The sequence below is a fragment of the Lycorma delicatula genome, chromosome 4 (genome assembly GCF_047948215.1).
Source record: "Lycorma delicatula isolate Av1 chromosome 4, ASM4794821v1, whole genome shotgun sequence".
Classification (NCBI taxonomy): Eukaryota; Metazoa; Arthropoda; class Insecta; order Hemiptera; family Fulgoridae; genus Lycorma; species Lycorma delicatula.
In genome coordinates this window covers 69,675,001-69,698,228 of record NC_134458.1, presented here as the reverse complement: position 1 = coordinate 69,698,228, position 23,228 = coordinate 69,675,001, and the positions used below count along the sequence as shown (strand labels likewise).

Here is a 23,228-nt window from a genome sequence, read left to right as displayed (position 1 = left end):
TACAATATATTATTTGAAAAATTATTATTTTAATGTTGGCAATAAAATAACAACAGCTAATGAATAATGCACAATACTCTATAGCGGTGTTTAAATCATTCTCTAAGTACATTAAGTTATCGGATACTCTGAACTGTGCTGATGTTAGCAAAGGTTTTCTGTGAATTTTAGTTTGAATGTGATCGGTTTGCCGTTGAAGTGATTTACTTATTTACAATAGAGCAATACGCTGATATAGTATTCATTCTGGGTGTGTAATGGTGATGGTACAGCTGCTACAATTGATTATGAAATACGTTTTCTGAATCGCAGGATTCCAGATCCCAAAACAATTACCACGACTTTTTGCAATATTCAGGAAACAGGTTCACTACCTAGATTCATTCATACCAGCTATGAATGATCTGTCCAACACGATGGTGTTGATGAAATTATTATTGATACAGTTCAACACAGTCCAGGTGTCAGTACAAATCTTTCTAAGAAGATCAGAAGATGAACTGGAGGAGACTTAAACGAGTTTTATCCTTATCATAAACAGCCAGTTCAACATCAACATCCAGGAGACGGTTCGCTTCACTTGGAGTTAGTTCTGCAACTGGTGGAATATAAATCAACAACTCAACAAGCATGTTTTGTTTACAGACGAGGAAAATTTCACTTGCGATGACTTCAAAAACTTACGCAATGAGCATACATTAGCAAAAGTAAACCCTCATGTAATGGTAGAAGGCAATTTTCAACACCGATTTACTATCAATGTATGGTGTGACCTTTGCAATCAGCTGTTTGGATCTTTCATATTGCCTAGTCGCTTACACACTGAGGTCTGCTTGCACTTTCTTCAAGAATTGCGCAGCTACTTGAAGATGTTCTTCTAGCACATAGTTGCAAAGTATACTTCCAGCATGATGGCGCACCTCCCCACTTCTCTTGTGCCGTTTCCACTCACTTAAATCATGATTTCCCTGAGAAATGGATTGGTCGTGGAGGACCCCACTCCTGGCCACCAAGATCACCTTATCTAACATCTTTAGATTTTTGCATCTGGGGACAGATGAAAAACACTGTATACAAAACAAAAATGTATTTTCATGAGGAATTAATTGTCTGCATTATGGATACGACTGAGCAACTTAAGCCCTGAAGAACTAAAAAGAGCAACAAAAACAGTACAGAAGTGCGCCAAGAAATGTGTTGAAAATGACAGACTCATTTTTGAAAATTTATTATAAAATGGTAATGTAGTTTGGTCTAGTGTACGTTTCTAAATAAAATTTGAATTTTTCAAACTTTTCTTTGTTTTATTAATCTTATCTTACATTATTTTGTTCAGAATTAAATTCTCTACAAGTTTTGTTTAAATGTTTTATGTGCTTATTACACATTTAACAAAGTTATTGTGTCAAATATAAAAAAACAGGATTTCTTATCCCAATTTAATGGTTTTCACCCAAAATCTTTCAATAAGTACTGCGCATACAGCAGTATCTGGGATTCTGGGACCTATGTTATTAGATTTTTTGGGTCAAAAACCATAAGATGCTATTAATTTTGCCCCTTAATTAACGTCATAAAAATTTCTGTACGACCTCATTTCACCAGGGTAGCTGAAATCCAAGTGAAATCTTTTCTAGCTGTAACTCACAAATGAAGCATTTTTGGACATACGTTTATATGAACTCTTTCAATTATTTTCATGAGTAGAATAGTTTATGAAAGTGCTGAGAACTTGTGACACATGCTGTATATACTGATGATACAAAGGATAAAATGAATAAAGAAAAGAAATTGATTGTATAAAAAATAAACCAAATATAATTGAATATAATAATAAATTTATTGATTAATTAATTAACAAATTTTAATAATAAGCATATATATACCACATTAAATACCATATATAAAAAATTAAAAATAAAATACCACATTAAAAAATTATTATGATAATAGTCAACAAAAAAAACATATTATACATAATAAATATATTACATTTAAATTCCATACCAGTAGTACTACAAACATCAGTAATATATTTTTAAAAAAAAGATGTAATATTGCATATATACCTAACAAACCAATAAAATATATTTTACAAAGTAATAATGTCATGATCAATATTTAAATATGAACTATTTGGAATATACTGAACACTATAATAATTTAAAAAAAAGGTAGTATTAATTTTCAAATGTTATGAAACGCGTAATGAAAAATAGTCACACATTACTATAAAATTATAAGTATTAATAATAAGGAAATTGATAAAATGGAAAAATAATACATTAATAAATGGATTGAATTTGATAATAGAATGATAAATTTGGTGGACCTGATGTAACAATTAAATAAATTGATAATATTCTGTAGTGTTTATCTGTACTGTTGATAGTATTCTGTACCGTACCATGGTGGATGTAGGATGTTTTTAAATATAACAAAAGTATATACATACCGACATTTTTAATATTTTTTGGCTACATATATTTTAAAAGTAATATTTTTAATTTACACATTTTAATTATGTGTATTTTATAATTATAAATAAGTCTACAGAGCTGATTCTCTGAAAGTACTTCAGCCAAGTAGATAAGTGTTCTTACTTCTTATGAACTATATCGGTTGGTATAAAAATATTATTATATAATAATTATTTGATACAGTGGTAATAATGTTTGATAAAAAAATATATTAATAATGTAGTGTACATTCTAATTCAATCATGGTACTGATGATTGATTAATTGGTAATGTGTGTTTAAGAAATTAAAAGAACCTCTCCATTACCTGGTAACCTTTGGCAAAATAATGGTATTACTGGGCAAGTCATATCAGCCTTCAGAACAATACTGCACATACTTATAATTAACAACATAAAAAACTGATTATAAAAAAAAAAATAATACAAAAAGAAAAATTGATTTATAATATACGAAAACCTACAGAATTTTTATGATTAAAATATAGTATTTACAAAATAGTAAATGCACACAGCAAGTTGTTACGTAATGACAACCCCAATAAGAACAATCATTCTATAAACGGTCAACAATTTCAGTCAAGCAATTTTTTTATACAGTTTTTTTAGAAATTACACTTAAAATAAGATAGTTTTCATGTTACTTTTTCACAACTTATTTGTTAAATCATGAAAATATCACTTCTGTGATCCTGCAGAACAAATTTTATTCATTCCTGATGGTTTGCTCTATGAATTTATAGAATCTGGTTTGATTCTATGAATATTCTCCATTACAAAAAAAAAAGACGTTAAATATCACCCTAGAATCTTTTTTCATAGCTTCTGCCATCACAAAGTCTAGGAAATATAATAAATAAAAAACAAAAAATTAATTTTAAATAATATCAAACAATTTTCATCGTCAATAAACCCAAACTTTTACCTGGAATCAAAAATGGGCGCGTTTGTTAAATACATACTGATGCTGCTCTACAAATTAGAAATTTCTAACAAAAAAACTATTTTTTCTCATTATATGTAATATATTTATAATATACAAAAATATTTTTAAAAAACCTTTTGAACTAGTAAATAATAAAAATAATTAACAAATTTCATGTTAACCATTTTTTCTCACATCTGTGCTATTTTCACAGAATAGCTGAAAGTTCTTACCAGTCCTTACTCTTATAAGCAGTTCTAGAGATTTTACCTAATTTCCAACACATTTCTTAAATTTTTCCATAATATGATCTTTTATAGTTATATCATTTACTTATGATAACCAGGAAAAATATTATGAACATTAAAAATACACAATAGATATTTTGTTAAAGTACATCATTAAAATGTTACTCACAAAATACATATAACACAACATTTACTTTCTTATCTTATCTAAGAGTAAAGGAAGACATAACTAACATACATGGCCAGTATAATAGCGAGTTATTTTCTCACTTATATAATCGTGTCTCCTATCACTATACACAATAAAACTTTACAAGTGTCAAATTTAAAAGGTATGAACATTTTTTTTTTAATTCATAAGTTTTAGTCTTCTATATCTATTTAAAGCTCCATAAATACTGTCAACACATGTTGGCAGTACTCGCTTGCATTCAACCCTTTCATTTTAAGCAGAACCAAACATTTTCTTAAAACTTTATTATGTCATGAATCACTGAAATTACATGAATTACTTATTTCCCTAAAAAATTATGCAATTGCAAAAATAATTCATAATAATGACATGAATACATAGGCTCGAAAGGAAATTACTTGACATAACTAGTCATAATAATAATTTTTACTTGAGAATAAAGCAGATGATCATGGTAAATTATTACGGTTAATTATAAAGTCTACTTTTTTTAACTTCCCACGATTAATTAAACACTGATCTGTTAAAAAATAATACAATAGTATTATTTCATTAAATTCACATGACTTCACAATACTGGACAAAAAAGTAGCCAGACGTGAATAAATATAAATTGAAAACAATAAAGCCATTTAGATGTGGATGTGAACTCAATAAGTCAGTCGCCCACACATATGGTGGCCTTAGCAATCGACATAACAAAACCTGCTCTTGACAATACTATCAGTAACATTATCAGTCAAAACATCAAATCCATTTAATGTATGATAAGTTACCCTTATTTTCATATTAATCCCTACTTAACAACTACATCCGATAAGGAAACATTATTACTAATAGATAGAAAAATTAGTTTTAAAAATAAAAATAAAAAAAGATAGAAAAATTAGAAACTTAAAGAAGATCACCGATATGATTTTCTTTATTCTCTTTATTCCATATATTTTTAACATGATCCTTACATAGTTTTAGTTAAGAAAATCTTACACTTTCTTTAACAATAATGTAAAACATTCTTTTACATCTATAAAGTTGGACCAAAATCACAATCCAAAATTTGTATGTCATCTAGTCCTGTCGATTCATTTGTAATAAATTAATAACAATTTTTTAATTAGACTGACCAAAATCTAATGCAACTAGTAAAATTTCTTAGTTAAAAATTTTCTCCTCCAAAAATTGGGTTATATTAGACATAAAAAGACACCGATAATGTGTACATGACTTGCTGACAAAATTACAAAAATAAATTTTTATTTCCATTCTATCGTCAATTTAGTAATTGAATCATAATCTTTAAATTTAATTTAAAAAATTATTTTTTAAATAATAATCATGCATGTATAAAAAAAATTGGTAATAAAAATAGAAAATAATTTTAAAACTATCCTATTTTAAGGAAAAAAATACTAAAAATGATAGCATATACAATTTTTAATTTATAATGAATTAAAATGATGTATAAATATAAGGATGCGTAATGATGTGTAAGTAATCAAAACAAATATAAAGAGAGTGTGAGTTAAGGGTGGGCTTTTGATGAAAGAGAAAAAAAATCACATTTTTTCCATAAGACGAATTAAAATTGCTTCCAAAATAAGTCAACACAGGTTAATAAAGGAGATACAATGTTGAACTATTAATAAATTAGTGTAGCAGTATGCTAATGCCACTGACAGCACAAATTATGAAGGTATGAATGAAAAAATAGTTAAGGAATGATTTCCTCTGGGAACTACAGCAATTATCACTAAATAATAACTAACCCATAGTTTTACTGGCTCATTTTATGTTGTAAAATGAGCTAGGTAAAAAAAAATTCAAACCAAAGAAGCTATCTGTAATTAAGAATTACTTTAAAACATGCTATGATTAAAAATTATCATATCTTGGAATGTAAATACATACAAAAATATTAACATAATTATTGGAAAAAGCAACTGTAATTAATTAATTTAGATGCAAACACAGTAAGAATTTCAATTTTCAAATTTGATAAATAGTATTCATTTACTAAAAGTATTAACTTAGGTAATATTTTTTAATAAATACAGATGTAAAACAGAAAATCATCTGTATTCTTTCTAAATGTTTCCAAAACCAAAACTACAAATTATTTTCAATTATCGAGTTTAATGTAATACCAAAAATCAACCTGTTTTTCAACTTAATAAAATAGTCCCTTACTTACTCTACAGGTAAAACAGATCTAACTAAATTACACACTACTCTATCCCAATCAGTAATGAATGCTAAAAACAGTATACTTATTAGCAAAAATAAATCATTACTTCAAACCATAATTGTTTCATGTCATTCTTAAAAATTACATATATTCAATTTATCTGCAATTTGTAAGCAATGAATGAAGTCATTACAGTTACCACAAATCGTAAAATTCTCTATAAATAAAAAAATTTTCCTTTTTTTCTGAACAATGGTTTCTCATGACAGATTCATCATGATATCTGATGAGAAAAACTACTACTATTCTAATAGACTGAATGCTAACAGAAAACAATCCAGTTCCATTGAACTAGATTGTTTTCTGTTCATAATACATGCGTACATATGATTGGTTTTATTTTTCATAATACATTAGAGATTTTAATCTGTATTTGTATTTTAAGAACTGTAAGTATAATCACATATAATACTTCCCCTTAAAGCAAATACAGGTCACAGCAGGTCTAGATAATAAACAATATATGATAATTCACTAACAAATTTAAGCTCTAATTCAGTGATTCTCAATCTTTTTAGCTCCACAACCCCTGAAAAGTAAAAAAATATATAATGAACATTTCACAACCCTCCAACCCCAATCCAATGAAACCTAGTTAAAGCTATTTAGCTGAGTTAACAGCAACGGGTGTGAACATGCATACGATATGTTTGACATGCTCTCAGCAGTATAAAAGTGGCATAAGGTAATGTAAGTTTAGTTACGAATATGAAGCGTGCATCTGGTGCCTATATTTACGTTTTTAAAAGCTTTTTCATTGAAAATAATAATAATTTAGGTTTTGGTTTTTTTAGTGTGCGATCAAGCAGCATAACTTTTTTTTTTTAAATTAGATTCTTATGCAAAACAGATAAATTTGTAAAAAACACGAAGTAAACCAAACCTTGAAATTTTTCGAAAGAAGATTACATACTTTGTGAAATCACCAAGCTTCTATTAATATATTAAGCCATACTGACAAAACTACAATTGAAGCATCTTATCTCCTCACAGCATTAAGAGTAGCTAAGATGTCCAAACCCCACACAATCGCAGAAAACTTCATATTGTCTGCTACAATGTACATGGTCAGTCTTTTAATAGGCATGGAAGAACCAAAAAAACTGAAAAAAATTCCGCTTTCTAACGACACAGTATCAAGGCAAATCAATGACATATCTACTGTTGTTCGTAATCAGATAATTCAGCAAATGAATTCAAGTGAATTTTTTAATATTAAATTTCATGAATCAACAGACGTGGCAAACATTTCTCAGTTCTTTATGTTTTGTGAGATATGAATCCAATAGGGACACATCAATCAAAGAAAATATGTTGTTTTACAAATCAATATCTGGTCATGCAACAAGACACTGTCTTTTTGAATTTTTTATGAGGCTACTAAAAACTATAACATAGACTGGAGAAAATATATTGCAGTATGTAATAATGGTGCAAAGATGATAACTGGAAAGAATAGTGGATTTCTGGAAAAATTAAAAGATTGTCTTATATCAATGGCGGAATGAACACCTGCATCCTTCTAAGACATGCTCTTGCCACAAAAAATATGCCAGAAAATCTCAAAAAAATTTCGTAAAAATGGTTAATTTTATTAAAAGTTGACCGTTATAGAATAGGCTGTTTGCTAAACTATGTGAAATGGGCAAAAAGAAAAAAATATCTTCTTTTCCAAACATAAGCCAGATGGTTATCGCAGAGGAAAGTGTTAACCTGATAACTTGAATTGTGAGATAGATTAATAATATTTTTCCCAGATAAACAAATACCATTCTTAATGTTTTTACAACAATGAGTATATATGTTGCTGTTGGCTTACTTAGCTGATGTATTTTCAAATTTAAACAACTTAAATGTGAATTTACAAGGATGTGATAAAAGCATTTTTTATTAAAAACGAAGTTCATGCTTTCACTAAGAAGCTTGGTATCTGGATTATTTGCCTTCAAAGAAAAAATTTTGATATGTTTCTACTCATTTCTGATTATATTGAAAAAAATTTAGAAGAAGACACTATTATTCACCACAGTTAGCATAGCATAAATATGCATTTGTGCAAGTTAAAAATTCAGCTGGCAGAGTATTTCCCAGAAGATAAAAATGATTTCTCAAAGAGTGGGCACTAAATCCATTTAGTGAAAATGTTGTTTCATCTACCAGTTGAGATTCATGACCAGCTCATCGAAATGTCTGCCGATAAAATGTTACAACTACAATTCACATCTGAAAATTTAGATACGTTTTGGCTTGTTCATCAAAGTGAATATGAAAATTTAGTCACAGAAGATATTAATGCTTTTTGCCATGTCAACCTCTGTGAAAAGGGTTTTTTCATATATGGTTATGCAAAAACTAAATATAGAAATCATCTTAGCACTTGAAAAGAATTTGAAAAAATTTTTAAATGAAAAACAAATGAAGCCATCTCATTAATTTACTTTCTTTATATGTGTACTTATAAATGTAAGTAAAATGTTTATAATACCGATTTTTTCTCATAAAATGATTTCACTATTGTTTATGTGTAAAGTTGTAGGCTAATTTCCTGACCCCCCCCCCCTTCATACCACTGCGACCACCAGGTTGAGTGCTCTAATTATATAACAGTTTCTACTATTTCATTACTGTAAATCAGTTTACAAAACCATATTTAAACAAATAAGCTAATTAATTAAGAAAATTGCAATGAATGCTAAAAAAATTAACAAGTGAATCAAAATAAAATAATAGATACATTAACTATACAAAATGAAACCCACAGCACACATAAAATATCACCAACAATAATACACACGGTAAGTTTAGATTTTAGGAGTAGAAGCTCAGCTTTATCCAGTAGGTTCATCAATCACTATTTAGATTTTTTATACAATCCCTTGATATGAAACAGAAAGCAAGTGGCTGCCCAACTAACTCCTTAAAAGTGCCAGCATGATGTCACAAGTGGAATCAGAAAGGCGGTTGACACAATTACTAAGATACTTATCCACAAAATAAGGAATGAGGACAGTATAGGAAAAGGCCAATCAACCTGCAGAGGACTGCCTCAGACCGGAGTAGTTTACTAAAGTACTGCCCAGAACTGGGTAGTGTAATCTTTCTTTTCTAATTAACTGCTGATTTTTTATTGAGCCATCTGCATAATAAAAGGCTAATAAACTAGTCATCAAAGAAAACTCAAAAACTGACGTCATCAAAAGCGAAAAAGTATTCACTAAAATAAAATAAGCAAATTAAGTACTATCTCCTTCAAGGATTTCACTAGTATTGCAATTACCTGAAGAACCTTGAAAAGTGCCAATAATTTTGTTTTAGTTTTAAAAAAAAATTATTTAACAAATTAAAGGAGAGGGTAAACTGAGGTAGTTACTGTTACTTTTTCTTATTACTGGTTTTTGTTACTTTAAAACACTGTTTCTGATAGACTGTTTTCAGATAACAATTCATAAAGAATAACAAACAGCAAAACACAATACAAAAATGTTACATTCCCTTTTTTGCTTATTTTTTTTTCATTTATGAGTGCAAGTGAAGAAACGTCAATAAATAGTGCATTTTATTGTGCCATGATGCATAAAATATAGGCCTAAACAGATCCACATCAAAATAAATTAATTAATATTCTACCTCTTGCTTCAATCAGATGATGTACACGTGTTACACACCATAATGCAATTTAAAGCAATCATTTTTTCTTCTTTTTTTTGTGATGTTTAATGTATATATTATGGTTCATTCAATACAAATTTTCTGCACAAAAATCATGAATGTAAAATTTATCAAAGAAAAATGACAATATATCACTGACTGAAACTATCCAATAAACAAAATAACCTAACAAGTAATGTAAAAAAAGTGTATCTTATTATTTTGCTGTCCACAATAGTTGTCAATGAAGTTAATGCAAATCATTCATATTTAATGATAAACTGATTGAAATTTAATCTTAACAGATTTTCAATTTTATAAAAATCTTTTCAGCAATGCTCTATCAAATATACTCAGTGACAAGTGTAGTAATGCAAAATTATTTAAAATATTTTTCTATTAAGTCTAAATATGATCTAGTAAGTCATTAAAAAATTAATAATTTTGTATAGAAAGATGGTACAAACAAAAAAAATAGATATGTGTGCATAAGAATAAAAAAAATTACGAGTATTAAAGTTTAGGTATGAAATACCACATCAATTTAATCTTCCAATCATTTAAAATTATTTACGGATCACTAACAAGGAGAAATAAATATAATTTATAATAAATACAACTTAATGTTAACAAACAAAACTTTAAGACGATAATTTTTCACTTACATAAGATATTGCTATTTAAATATTGTAACAAATGAACACAAAACTTCTATTCCATATATAAATAAGTATTTTTATTAAAAACCAAGATCATTAACATAGTATTAGATAACAAAAAATACCAAATTTATATCAATGCTTATCTGAAAAGTTTAAAAAACAAAATTAGGAAGTTTTGCTCTCCCAACAACATAAAATGAAACAGGTTTTTAAAAACCTCATCATTACTTTTATATTTATACATATGTTACCATTTGAGTGAGAACAGAAACAGCTTTGTTTTACTATTTAATTCTTTCAATAGATATTTTACCAAATCTGACTGTTTTAGCTCAGCCAGATGGTATTAAATCAGTTTGTTTACTGATTTGAATGAATTTTCATATAAAATTAGTAAATATGATCAAATTTTATCAACATCCCAATATATTATTTAGGTTATTTTTTATAGGCTTTCACTTGATTTCACCCTAGTAATTAAAATTCAAAAAATCCTTCACTCAGAACCCAAATCAGAGATTGATATAATTATTATCAATTATTTTATTATATAAAATAATAGAATCATACACCTTAATGGTAACAAGTACAGTATGTGTAAACAAAAGTAAATAATTAATAATGAAAACCATATGTATTATATAAAATAAAATTTATTACCTCTAAAAACTATTTTACAATGATCTTTTCACTAATGGTTTCATAATTTTAACCCCTTTACAACATAAGTTTTATGTTAAATCACTAAACATAACAGCAGAAGTGATAAAAAATGTAATGTAATAAAAATTATTAAAAAAAAAAATCACTGAAAGAGTCTTTAAAAGACTTAATTATACACAGAACTAAATTAATTTATTTTACTTTATAATCATTTATTCATTAAATTATAATATAAGAAAACATTTTTTTCTCAGGATAATATTTTATTTCAAACAAACTAAGTTTTTTTTTAAAAAAAGGTTAGGAAATAAATTTTCTAATTAATTTATTTGCTTTAGAATTTTTTTTAACAAGTGGTAAAATTCATTTGAATACAAAAATGGTAAGCCTGACTAGGATTCAAACTATCCAGATAAAAGGTGAAACCAATACCACTACATTATGAAAGTCAGTACAGTATTAATTATAAATTGTGAAAAAATAATTAAATCTTTAATTGAAACAAAGAACAAACAAAAATTAAGATTTTATCACCATGAAATGTTACTATGAAAAACACTGTTGATTTTAATTCTTAAAAAGAACTACATACTTCTTGCAGCTTCAATAAAAGAACAATTAAAAATTATTATCATTTTATTTTTTTAACAGAAAATCTTCCAAAATCTTACAAAAAAAAAAACAGTCAGAAATGATGATGAACTAGCATCAGACCCAAACATAAAACGTTTGCAGAAATGAAATATTGAAACAAAAGTAAATGAATGAGTACCTTTAAAGTTGCCCAACCAACCATAAACAAATGGTAATCTTTCTTTTTAATTAGAGCATCCTTAAAGAAAGTCTTTACTCCAAGATGCCCGGGAAGTTTCCCCAGTTCCTTGTTCTCCTTAATACTTACTAATAATCTTTCTTAAGGTTTCAGACGATTCATATTTACCTTCCTTGTCTATGGCAATTACATCACAGTAAATACAATTCTTTATAAATTATACCTTTATTAAAGTAATTATCATATAATTATACTATATAATGCTATGCAATATACTAAAAAATTCTATGCAATATTAGATTACTCAACAGGTTTAGAAAACTGTGCTTTATCTGATTAAAAATCGTTCATTGCATAAATTGTAATTATCTAACTTTTAATAAAACCAATGCGATATGATTTAAGGTATATGTACCATAGGTAATTACGTTAGACAGAATTTCCATTAGTAACAACAGTATTTCAGTTACCTACAGTGAGAAACGTTCTTAGTGAATTGTTAATGAAAACATTCTCTTGGGATTATCAGACTGATCACTTACAAGATCAAATTACACAATTTCACTCTGAAATGTAAGCTTAACTTGGTAAAATTATTAAATGCTTATGCCTATACATGCTACTTCCTAAAATATATTATATAATGGGGTCCTTCAAAAAACCAGAATAATATTTTAAAATCCAAAATTGAGCTGAAAGATCATGCTGGGATCTGTGTATATGAATCACATAGATTGAGATCTAATAAATTTAAAATTCAAACATTTCCATGAATTTATATTTATGAATGTGCTACTTTTGTATAAAATGGAATAGTTATTCATTTCCAAAAAATACTACCCAATTCTATCAAACCACTCAACAGAATTATCTAGGTACCAAAAGATCTTCTGATAAATAAATTTACAATGGTGTTAAAAGTTTTAGAAAAAAAAAGAAGAAAAAACCAATACTACTCTGTTAATAAGTAGTTTAAATAACTATCATCCTCAACAACAAATGCTTTTTTTATCTATAAGAATGGATTAGTAAGAATGTGTTCATTGTACTACACTGCTTAGGTGAACTGAATGATTTGCTTAGGTGAACTGAATGATTTAAATAACATTATTTAATAAAAAGTAACTGTATTCATAAAATCTTTACAATACATATTGTTAAAAAATTTAATAATGAAAATATTTATATATCTTATAAATGCATTAGATGATATTTACTAGACATATATTTAATAATTATCATATTATCTTAAATTAATTACATAAAAGCCAATTTATCACACCCAAATTTCCCAAAACAAAATATATAATATAATGTATACTAGTGAATATAATTAAAAAAAGACAAAGAGAACAAGAAAGAAAGTGAATGAGTGTGTTAAGAAAGACCTAAAAATGAAGGCAGAGAATGTTTTATAAGGTGCACGAAATGACACAACACACTTGGAAGTCCACACCTAAACCAATAACCAGTGGATATGAGGAAAGAATGATAGCTAGCATATTGCAAATAAATATATGATTATGAAAATAAATAAAAGACCCAAAATTATGCATTTCTAAAATATACTTTTAAACATATGATTCTGGATTTAGTAAGTTATATTAAGAACTGATGAAATATCTAACTATGTATTTGCAGTTAAAATAAGCTGCAGTTATAGTTACTGAAAGCTTAAGTAACAATCATAAAGTCAAATTTAAATTAAAAGAACTTGCCCAGTTTAACAGATAGATGCTTCAGTCATTTGTGCGAACCCAGGAAATAAGTCTCCTAACTGGTCACCAAAAAAGACAAACTGAAAATACCACGCCATTGGCTGTCATACGATGTCACAGATTGATGCAGTGCAACAGCTAATCTGATTTCTAATGGTATCAAACAAGGGAAAAAGGATAATAAAGGAAAATGGGTGGATGAATAATTCCATTTACTTAATATTGGGTGTTCAAGCAAGTAAAAGCGTTTCGTTATTTTCACCATAATTACATAGCATAACACCACTTAAGTCCTGAAAGATAACTTCATCAATTTTATTTATTAGCTTAATGATTATTTAAACATTACTACACGTAGCACTGATAACACTATTAAATATGGACTTGTTCAATATTAATCTATAATTCTAAAACTAACTAAATTTCAATAGATTACATAAAATCCACATCCAGCAATTTTTACAAACTATATAAAAAATATTTTAATCCCTTTTCAATGATACACTCTAATTAATTTTTTTTATTAATAAAATATAGTTAAACCTCTCAAGGTACATAACAAAACTTTCAAAGACAAAATTTTGGAGGAACAAAAGAGAAAACAGAAGTAAAGAAAACTATCATTTTGTGAACTTATTACAAATGCATTTTAACATGTTTCAGTAACAACTGGTAACTCTTAATAAATTATAAAAATTAAAAAACTGACAAAACATATGACAATATTATAAGTAATATTCTATGGGTATTAGTGTTAAACCATAATAAATAATAAAATATACTATTTATTGCATCACATTAACAAAGCCTGTAAATACCAAATGAAATCATAATGGAAATGTAAATTGGGAAATGTTCAGTTGTATGAACAACTACCAAATTCAGAAATCCTCCTTCCTGATGTATTTAGACATACTCTATCATTACTAAAACACTTACATATAAAAAAAATCATAAATATATTTTACTGCATAAATTGCAAGACTTGAGAAAATGATCTATTTCTTGAATCAATATGCTACTTTGTTTTGAAACAGAAACAAGAGATATAAGGACAAATATACTGTAATAAATAGGTCATGTTTTCAAAATTCTCACTCAGAAGTATCATGAAAGAAAACATTAAAAAAAAATTTACATAAATAAACCATACAAAAGAATGGTTGTCCGCTTTAATATAAAACAGCAAATAGGAACAAAGCAGAAAATGAAAATTAACAGTTTTCCATCATACAGGTATAATAATCTAAAATCAGTGTTAATTGCGTCTCACGCACACACACACACACACACACCCACACACACACCCACACACACACAGAGAGAGAGAGAGAGGGGGGTAGTGTGTGCGTGTGTGTGTGTGTATGTGTGTGTGTGTGTGTGTGTGTGTGTGTGTGTGTGTGTGTGTGTGTGTGTGTGTGTGTGTGTGTGTGTGTGTGTGAGAGAGATTGAGTGCGGGGGGAGTTTGTTGGTGAGTGAGAAGGGGAGTGAGAGAGAGACCTATTAAGGTAGATTAAATTAAATCATTATTTCAGTAAACATTATAACATACTTTTTCAAATTCATCAAAGGAGAGCCTTCCATGTTGCTGTGTTCGCCTATTATCATCATAGTCTTCAATCATTTTTCTCACTTTCCAACTGGGAATCTTAAACCCACAAAGATCTAGTGCCGTCTTCAGTTCTGCCAGATCTATGTAACCATCTCCATTTTTATCAATCTGTAAATACATAAATTTAAAAAAAATTTTACTTGAGATTATTTTTATCACTAATTATTATTACATTAAAATAATCATCAAACACAAACAAACCCTTGACAAAATTTAAGAGGCAGGTCTCCTGTTCGAGATATTGTTTTCGAGGCATTGTTTTAATTAAGACAGTTTCAAATGACTTTGACACATTACCCTGATAAAAATTACATGGAAATGAAAATTTTTTAAGATTTTCAGAGTGACATATTCAAGGAAAATGAAAAATTGTTTTCATCACAAACCACATACAAAACAGTTGAAAAACATTTCAGCATAATTTTAACTCTTAAAATAATAAATAAACTAAGTGTGATAAATATAAAATAAGGAGAAAAATGGCAGAAGACCATTTTTCTTACCACAGGGGCAGAGCTCCATCCTAAGATTTCAAAATGTTTTATACAAAACCTGTTTTAAAAGATATGGCTTTAATTTGTATTCCTAATTTTTTTATGGAATAAGTTAAAAAGCAGCACAAAACAACTTTGTCTAAGCAGGGTGCACTGGCCTCACCATGTCATTTCTTCTGATAATTAACTTTCTAAAAAAAATTTGTTTTTTATTTGGCCTCAGTAGAGTGATGACTCTGCTTACAGGGCAGTCACCATGTTTCCAAACCAGGATAGTTATCTGTTTCCAAACGAGGAACAGTAAGTTTTACTTTAAACTGAAACCTATTCCTACTAACATGCAAATTTAAATTCAACCTTAAAATTTCCAGTTAAAATGTTCAATTGGTATATTGTTACTACAACATACATTTAAATTTTGTTCCTGTTTAATACATATACATTAGATTTAAGAATTAAATTATATTTTATAATTTTGAGTTATATGTAATCTTACGTACATATTCTAAACTGACAAGGTAAATCAACAAACCCTAATGTTAAAAGATCAACAGGAAAAATTTTCATTCAGTAGTAAATTCCACACAAGTTATATACGATAACATAATTACAACTTCCGACTAAGCATAAAACTATGCAGGTAGACAACATACGAGTGTGCTTTATCAAAGGGAAACAGAAAACAAAGCGGGTATCATGGGTAATATGACCACTACCAAAAATATTTGCGAAACATAAAAATATGGGCGATAAGACCCTAAATAAATCTAAAGGTATAAATATAATCGAACCAAACTTAACCTACGCTCGCTTCGCTCGCTAGTCAAGGTTAGCCAGCGAAGCGAGCGCAGGTTAAGTTTAGTTTAATTTGTTATCGCATATATTTTTATATTTCACCATTATTTTTTCTTTTCATCTACCTCATACACAAAATTTAGATATTTTTATTTTATTTTATATATTTATAGTGGTGGTTGTATAACCCATGAGACCCAACGAACCAATTAAAACGAAGGATGATTTGATATACACGTTCAGAAAATACTTGCGTACTAAAAAGTACATACACGCGCGCCGCACACACACTAACCCATGTATGTTCGCGTACGTGCGGACGCATGCAGATATGGGTGTGCAGCATTAAAAACAGGCAACACACTTTTTATAAAGTAAAAATAACAAAAAACGACAATTTTGTTATTATGCAGTATACCTGACTTATCTGAACATTCAACGGTTTCAAATGATCGGCTGAAATTAATATCGGGCGGTATTTAAAAAAATACAAGAACAAAAGGATCGAAACACGAAACACAATTAAAATATTAACCTTGAAAAAATATTTTACTCACAAGTCAACCGGCTGCAAAATAATAATCAATACTTTTATCGACGACTTACAATGTTCATTTTAAAACAATAACAATACTTACAATCTGCTTGTTTTCTCTAACGTCTTTAATGAATTCTTCGATACCGTGGACTTCAGGATCATCAAGTATCTCCATAGTGTATATTATAAAAACAAGAGACTTAGTAAAAGTAAAATAATCGAACGGTAAAAGGAAAAGTTGAATTCACTCAAAACGTTGACATCAATGCCACAGTGACAAGTGGAAGGCATTAGCTGATGATAACAAATTAGATAACAACACTTGATAAAACGCGTACAATAACTTAATAAATATCGAGTAGCTAAATAAAAATTACACAACAAAAACCACAGACTAACTCAAAACATAAAATACGACCTTAAAATTTTAAATAATTCAATAACAAAAAACAGAATTGTATGATAACGTATTTCCGTTCAAAACTTTTTTCAAGAGATAAATTAAAATTTTTATCGTCAAATATCATCAATTCTATGACTGGTGTATCACATCCCGATTATCAGTGAAAGCAGTTTTCAAGTGATCCAAATTTATTAACATAAACATATTCAGAATATTCGAAATTCAAATTTAATTTTTATCGAACCAAAAATAACCAAATAATAAAAGTAAAAATACGATAGTACAGATTATAATAGTATTTTATTTTTGGTTTGAAACGAAAACGAAAATTAAATAAATCGATTATAAAAAAATTAACTTAAAACGAATTACAAGCAAAACGAAGATTTAATAAATGTCAAACAAAACCGTCGTTAAGGACTAACACCTTTTTGTAACGAATATTTCCCTTTTTTTATTTCTTTTTTTTTAAAGAAGACTCCGTTTAAAAATTGCTGTGTTTAATTCCAAGTCGATTGTCCGAACGGGTAACGCCTACTAAAGTTTCTACGGTTTGATATTCAAATCGTACGTTTTGAACGTAAAGAATTGTAAAAAAATTGTACAAATGTCTTTGAATCCTCAAAAAAAAAATCAATACGTGCCACGAACGTATTGATTTACGTTCGTGGCGCGTAAATCGATATACTGTGCGATATCACAGGTGATATCTTCGGATACCATCAGATGCTAGAAACAAAAAGCACAAAAACTCTAAAAAAAAGATATGAACGCCTTATTATTTCAGATGATACAGTTTGTATAAAAAAACAAATTGTTATTTATTATTTTTGTTTAATTTATCTACAACACCTACAATACTGCTCGACTTTTGTCGGTCATCAAGAATTTCAAATTTTAAGCAAGATAAGAATTACTTTGTCAGAAACTGAAAGCAATTTACTATAACTCAAAATCCTTGTTTATGTTTAAAATGTTCTCTATACAATCCTCGTTGATACCCACCATTTTTGAGATCAGGAGACGATCTGAACGATCCACATGTTGAAAAATTCTGCCTACCACCTGTTCCTTAAATCGGCCGGTGACTGTTTGGTGGACGTCAACATCGGTCTACATCCTTTTACCGCTTAAAATTTTATTTACTTTCGGGAAAAATATAAATCAGTTGTCGCCAGATTCGGACAGTAGAGAAAGAATGATCCAATACCACCCGTCGAAACTTTTGCAACTGTTCTTCTGTCGTGATTTGAGTGATGCGCACGTTATCATTAACACCTCTTAGTGGCCGGTCACCCCGGCGGTTCTGTATAACGCGCCGTTGACTTTTTTAAAGTTTCGCGGTACCTTTTTTGCATCGATGACTACTGCTCACAGTAAAAAATCGATCAGAAGAATGACTTTCCGTTCCCAAAAAATGTCGGTGATGACAAATTAGCGTTCATATCTTGTTTTATTATGCGCATTATTATTTTCGCTTGGTTGAATAATCAACACCGTTTTCCCCCCTACGCCTCGTTAATCATAACTCGTTCGCTTCACATCAAGCTGTCGATGAATTTCAGCCGGGTAAAATCATTTGCCTATCGCACCTCACGATAGGCGGGATTGACGTCGACACGGCTAGTGCAATGCTACTGAAATATCACGTCTGATGCAGGCAAGAGCTTGGAGCTAACCGAAAGCATCACAAGTTATGACAGGCCGCCGAACAGGCAGGTTGAAATTCCAAAGCGTCACTCGTTCTGTTAAATACGCAGATTAACTAACTTTAAAAATTATCCTCTTGCAAGATAGAGCAATCGCTGAAAGGGGGTCCCACTTTTTTTTATTAGATGCGATATAGATCGGTGGCTGATCAAAGTATGAACAGCCTGGGAAGGAAAGTTTGGGGTAAAAAAATGTACTAACGCGAAGTTTTATTTTAATCATCCTTCATGTTAGATCTTTTAATCACCGTCCGTATAATCCACCGATTCACGAATCGTTGGTTGAAATCAGCAGTAACAATTATAACTGCACAAACCCATAGCAGCCGGCTTGTGCAGTCATCATTGTATTACTGCTGATTTCAGTTTGGTTTTTTGTGCGATCCCTTGATAGGAAACTCAGTCCTTACAGAGAAACCGCTCCGATAAACAAGTGGCCGCCCTGCAAACTACTTAAAGATATCAGCACGATGTCACAAGTGGAATCAGAAAGGCAGTCGACACAGTTTCTATGATACGTATCCACGAAATAAAGAATTAAATATAAGGAAAAGAACAGTACGGGAAAGGCCAATCAACCCGCAGAGGATTGCCTCAGATCGTAGTAGTTTACTAAAATACTGCCCAGAACTGTATAGTGTATTTTTTCTTTTCTAATCGCTGATTTTTTTATTGAACCACCTAAGTAATAGAAGGCCAATAAACTAGACTACAAAGACAACTTAACACGTGACTTCATCAAAAGCGACAAAGAGTTCACGAACACGAAATAAACGAATTAAGTACTATCTCCTTCAAGGATTTCACTTTATTACAACATTATATAAAGAACCTTGAAAAGTGCCAGTACTGTTTTTGATTTAAAAAACACATTTTTTTAAAACATATTAATGTGTAAACGCATACAAAGAAAACAAACATATAGAAATAAAATACTTTGTTCTGTGTGACGGTATCTAGAACAATACGTTTTATAGATTTTTAACTACATTCATAATATATAACACACCCAGTAGTTCGAATGTATACTACAGTCTAAGTTTAATTCTTGGTAATGATTCATCAACGGATTAATAGAAATGTGACGTATTTATTATATGTGTTTGCGTATAATAAGGAAGGGATACGCTGATGTTAAGCAGAAAAGGGTTGATAAGAATGCGTCAAGGAGGAGAAGGAAGCAGAAATTATCTAAAAATGTGTCACGTTATCTATAAACGTAATTACCAAGTTCAAAGATAACAGCATCACGTTATCTGCCCTTTAATACTAATTCTGTAACATAGATAACGTTTACTCTTGGAAAATAACAAATTTAAAACTCATCTTGAATGCAAAATATTTTATTTTACACACTTTTTATTTATAGCGGACGAATTTAAGCGGAAATAAAATAAGCTACGGCTTAATTTTTAAGCTAGATATCATTCAAATAAAGCCGTTATCCTCAACTTAAATCTACGATGAGAAATAACGGGGATCCGGCGCCCTAAATTTAAATAATTATTTTACCGGTCGATAAAAATATATAATATCGTTCAACGATCTAAAGTCTAGACCGACTGCGAGTCGTTCTTATTTCACTAATAATATTATTCACTAATACTTTCACGTAGCGCGTAAAAAAATCTAAATTGAATACCGCCTACCTTAATACAAATCAGTTCGTTTTAAATGAAGGCGACACAATACGTTTTTCAATCGTGTTCACTGTAATAATAAATTTAGAAAAAATGGATTCTCTTAAATATAAATTACAACTTAAGAGCCCTAGAAAGATACTAAACTGCATCGATTTGCAACTGACGGTTCCATTTCTGAAGTTTCGTTTTATAGCGCCCCGGGTGTTATTTCACGATAACAGAAATACCAACCCCATTAAACGTACTGATTCCCGTAGATCAACTGGCATTTCATTACTAATGACGACTAATAGTTAACGAGACACTACGGTCCACGCCGTTTAAAAAATACTGTGCATATCATTTCACGCGGACGAAGAAACCCGGAAAGGAAGACCTTCAATCCCGTTTAGTTTTATATCTTGTTCGTTACTCTGTTCAACGGCCTTCATAATTTTTATATTAATTAGCCGACCCGATAAAAAAGTATAACAAACAGAAATGCTGACTAGACGAAAGGAGTGCACATGCATACAATACTTTTAAAAGAAAACAAATACTCCACTCCTAGACGACAGGCATCCGTCATCAGAATTATCGCTATAGAAACCTCTTCCGCTTCTACGACACGCCTACAAGATAATTCATAAATATGCAAAACGCGTGGCTTTGTTGTAAAGTAAAATAACAGCATTGGCTCGTATTATTAGTATTTATTAAAGAAAAACTCTGGGTAAACGGTGTGACGAAATAATAATGGTATTACTCACTGACAGCAAATACAAAATTTTGTGTGCATGCGCGTGGATGGAATGTAAAAGAATGAGTCACTATGCTTTACTATACAGGGCGCGCAAACAGCCGTCGGCGCATGGAACGGTGCCAAGTTAGTCATAGTGAACAGCGAAACCGGTCGCTATCTGGTATTTTCATAGTCGAGATGGTACCGGCAATGATTCGACGTAGAGAATGACGCTCGCACCCCTACCACTAGTTGTCATTTCACTTAAATCATATTATGGATTATAGAATCCACCTGACTCGCCTGTAAACGAAACATTAATTATACGGTAAAAAAAAAAAATCAAAATTAATCAACCTATTTTGAAAATTATCTTTATTTTTTTAATTCGTAAGCTAACTAACCAAAAAAGGGCACGAAATATTAAGATTGCAACCTTTTAAGCCCCCCTTACAAAATGTTGTTAATTGTAGTGAGATTACCACATAAAGGGCCTATGATTTTCAACAACGCTTTTTTTAACCTTTTTAACACTTTTTGTAATATTTTCATTGCTGAAAAAGAAATGGGAATTAACCTCCTCCAATACTTCAACGGAACGTAACCTACAGTACGTTAAGCTCAAAAGACAGTAATACTATTTCGGTCTGTATAACCGTATCTTAAACCGATAAAATGTTTTGGGGTAAATCAACAAATGCAAATAACTTCTAAATGCGAGACAATCGTCCACATCATAACACATACCAAATACAAAATATTATCTTTTTTATTTATTAATTTTTGTCAAAAGAAATTACGTCGTTTTTGACAGAGCGGCATTACAATTCATACATTATAAGTGATATATCAATCAATATCCACTGCACTGCCTATCCTTTTGATAAAGGAGCGTAGTACTATTCCGGAATAATTGTATAACAATTTCCAACAATATTTATAGAGCATAGTAAGCAAGAACGATTACCAAAAAGAACTTAAACTGTATTTAGTAAGTCATGCTTTTTACCGTGTCAACGAATATTTAATGATGAAAGCTTTTTAACCGCTTTCATTATAAATTTGAATAGTCTGTTATTGAAAGTGGCTGTAATACTCTACGATTATCTTATGTTTTTATTATATGAAGAAACTTTTTTTTACTGCTATTTTAAATTATTTTGGATTATTTATAATACCATGTTCCTATGTTTTGTAATGAATTGTATTTTATTTCCATGTACGATGATTTGTGATATACATGTTCCTATGTTTATAGGGGACACCTGTTGGGTAAGGCAATATAGGCAAAGAAAACAATATTCTTTTTTTTTAAAACGTGCTGCATAAAGGGATTGCAAAATCTACGAGGTTTAATTTTTTTTCTTAGACGGTTGTGACCGAATAAAAATAAGCGAAGAAATAAAACAAGTCCATTTTTCACCATAAAGTGCTGTGGCAGGTCGAGATTTTAACAACAACAAAATTTAACAGGCTCTATGAGAATCTATGGAAGGGATTATTGAAAGATAAGTACCTACTTATAAAATAAAATTGAGATAATATGCAGAATTTATAATTCCAATTTGAAGGTCAAAAAACGTATATAACCGATTTGTTCGTGCGAAAGTATTTTATAAAACAATCGACGGAGCACTTTTAAAAATTAAAAGCTGAAATAAAAAACGTGCGATGAGAAATCTGGATTTTTGGGCAGAAATACATAAAATGGATAACAACGCGTTTTCAAACCAGAGTAAATGTATTCAAAACCATTCTGTA

At 29.4% G+C, this 23,228-nt stretch overlaps 1 protein-coding gene across 2 annotated transcripts in view; it reads right to left on the bottom strand.

The window, feature by feature from the left end:
- Fim (plastin-2 fimbrin) overlaps window positions 1-23,228 on the bottom strand; it is a 98,586-nt gene that overhangs the window by 52,473 nt on the left and 22,885 nt on the right. The window contains exons 1-2 of one of the 2 annotated variants that reach the window (XM_075363287.1): window positions 17,092-17,264; window positions 15,105-15,272 (exon numbers count right to left, since the gene is read on the bottom strand). In XM_075363287.1, the coding sequence (XP_075219402.1) occupies window positions 15,105-15,272; window positions 17,092-17,166 (243 nt within the window). In that variant the 5' untranslated portion in view covers window positions 17,167-17,264. Of the gene's footprint in view, window positions 1-15,104; window positions 15,273-17,091; window positions 17,265-23,228 lie in introns of those variants that run through there. The other variant, XM_075363286.1, reaches the window with a different exon arrangement.